Below are 5,512 nucleotides of genomic sequence, written 5' to 3'. Positions count from 1 at the left end.
ATTAATACACGAATATCTAAGCAACCCTCGACGCCATCCTCACTAGCTCCGACAACAAAACCACACATCCTCCCATTTTCGGGCGCCCCTCCACCTTCTGAAGGCGTATCGGGGGGCCGTATTCCGCTGTCCCTTTCCGAATCAGAAACTGATCCTTTGAATCGTCAATGTGGAGGGGCGCCTCCATCGAGCCCAGGCTCGCTGGAAGAGGAGGACACGACGGGAAAAGTTAACGACGACCATGAATTGGGGGATCCAACGGCAGAAGTGACAAAGATGTCAAAAGTCTACACTTATCTCTGCCAACAAAAGAAAGGGAAGTTAAGGGAAGTGTGCCCTTTCTGGAATTTAAAATTGGGAGGGAACAAGTTGGCGCTGATATTTCGTTGCTTAATACTGCTGTGGTACTACGAAAAGAAGGGAGCAGATGTACTCGTGAAGTTTGAATCAAACCATAACTGTGAAGATTTGGGGTCTTTTGTGGACAGTTTTGCGGAAAGCGGAGAAGATTGGATAGAGACACCCTGCTTTTCGACGGCAAAGGCGTATTTGTACAAGATTGGGGACAAATTCGACAAGCACGACCGGCCGATTAATAACGCAAATAGAAAGGATCCTGTTGCATGCATAGAAGATCTAGAAGGATGTGAAGCAGAACGCCCTAAGCCAAACTTTTCACTTTCTGAATTTGCTCGGTTGGCCGTTTTGATGAGAGACGATGAAGTGGCGCGCAGCATGCTTTTTATGTTAGGTCAGGAATTGAGAAGGGCGGAATTGGACGGGGGTAAGACGAGGGACAGCTTTTGGGGGAAGATAGAAGAAAGGTTTAACGATGATTCGGTTTGTTTTCCCTTTTCTCTTCAAGGCCACGTCGATGAAGCTGACCCCTGCGCATCTCCTCTCTGTTTTCGCTGCGCTGATGTGTTGAAAGACCACTTTCGGGACGCGAAAGCGCTTTTCAGGACAGCGTTGAGCAAGTGGTCGCGCTCTGGTCAAAATGACCCGGAGCGCTTTGTTAATTTTCTCCCACGAAATGGTCAAAATTTATATGCTGCCTCTAAACGTGCTTTGATTTTGTTTGTTGTTCCTAGGATGGGAACGCCGCACCAAGACACCTATTTTGTGGAAATGACGTCGAAATCAATATTGGATGGGGGGTACGAGTGTGGAGTTAGGGGAATAGATAGGCAATGTTACGACAGCGGGGGAAGGGACAGTGGGGGTCCAGATGATAGTATCAGAGCTGTAGCAGATTCTAGAAAGAAGAGGAGGAGCAGTGTAGATGTGATAGACATTATGGAGAAGCACGTGGAATCGATTGGAAAGGTGGTGTCGTCGCTTTCAGGCCCGGCGACGAGTGCGGCCAATAATTCAACTCCAGTGAATGCAGCGGCTGCTCGCATTGATTCGTGGGAAGAAAACAGTTCGATGTTTGCGATTGTCGAGGCCTCATTAATTGCGTTGGAAAGGGCGAAGAAGTTGGCCGTCGGGGATGAGTCCAAAACACCGTTTGTTGAGGTGGCAAAGGAGCGCTACGAAAAGGCTCTTTCTTCATATCGCGAGATGAGCAACAATATGTTCGCAAATTTGTAGAAGGAAGTGGATGGGTCCAGCATGAAGTGCAGCTTGGAGCACAGGTGCCACTCGCTGCGCCCGGGGTCTGGGCACGTGCACGCCACCGGCCTGTATATCTGGCAGTTGCACATTCGGCAGTATCCCCGCCATACGTCGTCTGTGTAGATCTCGTGAGCTGTCCCTGAGAGGAGCGCGTATTTGTGCTCTATTATCACGTCATCCCTCGTGTGGTTGAACCTTTGCGTCAGTGCCGTGAGAGGTGCCGGCGCAAACGAGGAGAAGCGAGTGGTCACCGTCGAGTTAATTTCAAGAGTATGGGAGTGCTTCTGTCAGCCCACCGTTGGTGGACGTTTCTTAGAGGGAATTCTTCTTCTACCCGGTTGACGGCATCTAGTTTTCTACTTCGCATGCGTAGACAAAAGTTTATGGCAAAAATCGAGTACATGCCTCAACTAATTCACGTCATCATCTTCAATGACTGCTGTCCGACAGACATCTTGCGTTTGTCGGGATATTATCACCTGCGGCTGCATCGCACTTGCCCTCACACCATCCACTGTACTCGTATTGCACTCCTCTCCGGTGTCAGAGAGCAGCGAGCCCGACTTCCTCGCGTCCCCGCTCTTATCGCAGAAGGACCCTATGATCCCGCAGACCCACGATTCAGGACCGCACGCCGTCACGACAGAATCGTATCCATTCCCGCCAAAGCAGCAGTTTCCGCCAGACCCGGTCACATTGACCCAGATTCCCGAGGTCTTGCAGTACATGTCGCAACCGCCACATCCACCTCTTCCTGCCACACTCCTCCCCTCTTCTCTGCATCAAACACCAAGGCTCTACGCCCCAGGCCATGACCCAGCCGCGGAAGCGCGGTCGGAGAGAGGCGGCGTGAGCGCAAAGCTTGACCGTTCAGGGAGTACGATCCTATCGGGCAACTCTGTGGACCAAGGTATGGGGAATGCTATCGCGGATACGTCTGTCGAACGGCAGTCAGAGCCGGTTCCGCTGGCCCCAATGCTTTTGATGCAACCTATGGCTCGTTTTATTCTCCCTTCACAGTCGCCGGCAGCCGCAGCGATGTGAGGAGGCGTGAGCAAGATTCTAGGGGACGACTTGGATGAGCGAAGAAAAAAGGCTGAACTCAGAAAAGCCCGGAATAGGGAAAGTGCGCAGCGCAGCAATCACAAGCGCAAATTGCGGATACAGGCCCTCAAGTTCCTCTGGTACCGGTGTTGGAAGCGCATCTGTCACATCCGTGGTGGCCAGCGGGGGGTCTGATACCGCAGCGCTACAGAAGCTACTCCGCTCTATTCCTCGACCGTCCGCCATTCACGCTGGTTTGGACGAGTACGTCGTCGGACAGGACAAGGCGAAAAAGGTCCTCTCGGTCGCCGTTTACAACCACTACAAACGCGTGGCAGCAAACGAAGCTGCTGCTGCGGCCGCTCTTCTCCGCGCAAGTCAAGAAGCAGCCGCAGCAGACCCCCCCGGCACAGTCCGAGCAGATGCCGCAAGAAAGGAGGATGAGGAAAAGCGAAGGAATGGCGAAGGCGATGAGAGTACTTGGTACGGACCGCCGCCGATCAAGGAAGAACGTATTTATAGGCTCCAGGAGGCGGCGGAGCTTCTCGGGTCGAGGGAGGGCGCTCGCGACACGGTTGCCTTGCCCACCCAGCTGATGCCCCGGGATACTCAGACAACGTTACCAGAAGTGTTCACGGGTGGTGCTGCCTCGGCGGCAAAAACGAGCAATATACTCTCGTTCAGCGGGTCCGTGAGTGGTTTTGCGAAAGGCAGTGAAAAGGATGCCGTGGAGCTAGAGAAGAGTAACATTTTGCTCATCGGAAACACAGGAGTGGGTAAGACACATCTGGCAAAGACACTCGCCCGACGTATCAACGGTCCCTTCGTTATCGCGGATGCAACGTCGCTTACTCAAAGTGGCTATGTCAGTGAGGACGTGGAGTTTATTTTGTACAAGCTGCTCATGGCGGCCAACTTCAACGTTTCCTTAGCAGAGTGCGGTGTTGTGTTTATAGATGAGATAGACAAATGCGCAAAGAAGAGCGAGAGCGTGCCAATTACGAGAGATGTGTCTGGTGTTGGAGTTCAACAAGCTTTGCTCAAGATTTTGGAAGGCTCAGTAGTTGGAGTGCCAGAGCGTGGCGGCGGAAGGAAAACCCCTCGTGGAGATGTCATTCACGTGGACACGACGAATATACTTTTCATTTGTGGTGGCGCTTTCCCTGGGCTGGAACACATCGTGGCAGACCGGATGTCAGCAAGCAGCATTGGTTTCGCCGCAAACGTCAGGGCAGAGGGAAGAGATGGGCCAATTAGCTCGTTCATTCTCGACCATATTGAGAGTGAGGATCTTGCCAGCTTCGGCCTTATTGGGGAGCTTATCGGGCGACTGCCAATTGTCGTCAATCTTCACGCGTTGAACATGCAAGAGCTAATTCAGATTCTGACACAACCAAAGAATGCTATTGTCAAGCAGTTCAAACAGCTGGTAGGAATGAACAATGCAGAGCTTCATGTCACGGACCCTGCGCTGTCCATCATCGCTCGACAGGCACTAGAAAAAGGAACTGGTGCACGGGGGCTGCGCTCCCTTATGGAACGGACTCTCAATGATGCTATGTACGAACTGCCCGACATGGACGGCATGTCGGCGGCAATTGTCGTCGCAGAAGATGAAGACGCGCCTGGGGAACGTGTATGCACGACAGTCTTGCGCGGGCGAGGGGCTTTGGAGCGATATCTTGCCGAGACTAGTGGGTCAGGCAATCAGGACACTGAAGAGGCAGTGCTGAACTGACAAGTTCTGTTCTTCCCTCGCAGGTTATCTTGTACAATATTATACAGTGATCTCATTACTTGCGGGCTTCAATTCAGGAACAGGCAGATTTTGCAGCGAAGTACCAGTACCGAAGCCATGAGAAATTGTAAAGAGGCAGAGTAGACGCTTCTTCTGGGACTGAGTAAGGGTCCACCTACGCCGGGCGTCGGCTGGGCACGGTTGAAGCTGTAAAACATCGTCAGGACTATGATTCTCTAGGCATCCGCTTTAGTATCAAGTCTTGTCCAGGTTCGCACGGTTCCACCTGCACCGCGTCTGTGGCACAGACTCTGTGCACGGACACAACACTCCTTCCGCCGAACCTTCTTCCGCACACCCTCCCTCCGCATACCCTCCCTCCGCACACCCCTCCCTCTGCACAACACTCCCTCCGCACACCCTCCCTCCGCACACCCTGCACTGCGTCTGCGCCGCCACCCGGTACCTTTTTTTCTTCTCTTCCTTCCTTGCTCCATCTCTCACCTTGTCAATAACCCCGCACGTGCCCTGCCGGGTACGCCGACCTCCGCGACGTCCCGCAGCAGCAGCGCCCCACCGCCACGCGCTGGCGTCGCGGCACCCGCCCGCCGACGGCGCCTAGCAACGGAACCACACTCCCCCTCTATCCTTCTACGTTCCATCGCGTGGAAAACGCTCTCGATCTTCGCACACCAACGACGCGGTGCACCAGCCCATCGCCCGGCCGGCTGTACCACGGCCGCTGTCGTGCCCGACGCCCCGCGCAATCCCCGTCCGCCACGAGCTCGTGCCCCATGCGCGCCTGCGCCGACACCCCCGCGCTCATCGACGACGAGGTCGCAGCGGACGCACGCGCGGACACGGCCAGCGGGGACGCCCGCGCTCGCCGACGAGGTGGTCGCCGCGGACGCGTGCGCAGGGGCGGCAAAGCCCGATGTCGCGCCCACGCTCACCCTCGGGCCGTGCCCTCGTCTTCGTCACGCAGCCACAGCGCCATGCCCATCCTGTCCCTGCTGTGCTGGGAGACCCCCTGCCGCAGGAAGAGGCCGAACACCATGCCGTGCTCGACCGCGGCGGCGGCGGGGAGAGAGGGGGAGGAGGAGTTTTGATGAG

At 54.9% G+C, this 5,512-nt stretch overlaps 1 protein-coding gene across 1 annotated transcript; it reads left to right on the top strand.

Annotated features, from left to right (window-relative positions):
- The first annotated feature begins 2,695 nt into the window (after positions 1 to 2,695).
- On the top strand, positions 2,696 to 4,399 carry CHC_T00000060001 (hypothetical protein). The gene has a single exon (XM_005717754.1). It carries the CDS (start codon positions 2,696 to 2,698, stop codon positions 4,397 to 4,399), a length of 1,704 nt encoding a protein of 567 aa, XP_005717811.1.
- Positions 4,400 to 5,512: the final 1,113 nt, after the last annotated feature.

The sequence above is a fragment of the Chondrus crispus genome, genomic scaffold, assembly GCF_000350225.1.
Source record: "Chondrus crispus Stackhouse genomic scaffold, scaffold_353, whole genome shotgun sequence".
Lineage (NCBI taxonomy): Eukaryota > Rhodophyta > Florideophyceae > Gigartinales > Gigartinaceae > Chondrus > Chondrus crispus.
This window is presented reverse-complemented; position numbering and strand designations above follow the sequence as displayed.

Bases quoted from the DNA above. Each gene is read 5' to 3' on its own strand.
- CHC_T00000060001 (XM_005717754.1), top strand. From the start codon at position 2,696: ATGAGCGAAGAAAAAAGGCTGAACTCAGAAAAGCCCGGAATAGGGAAA.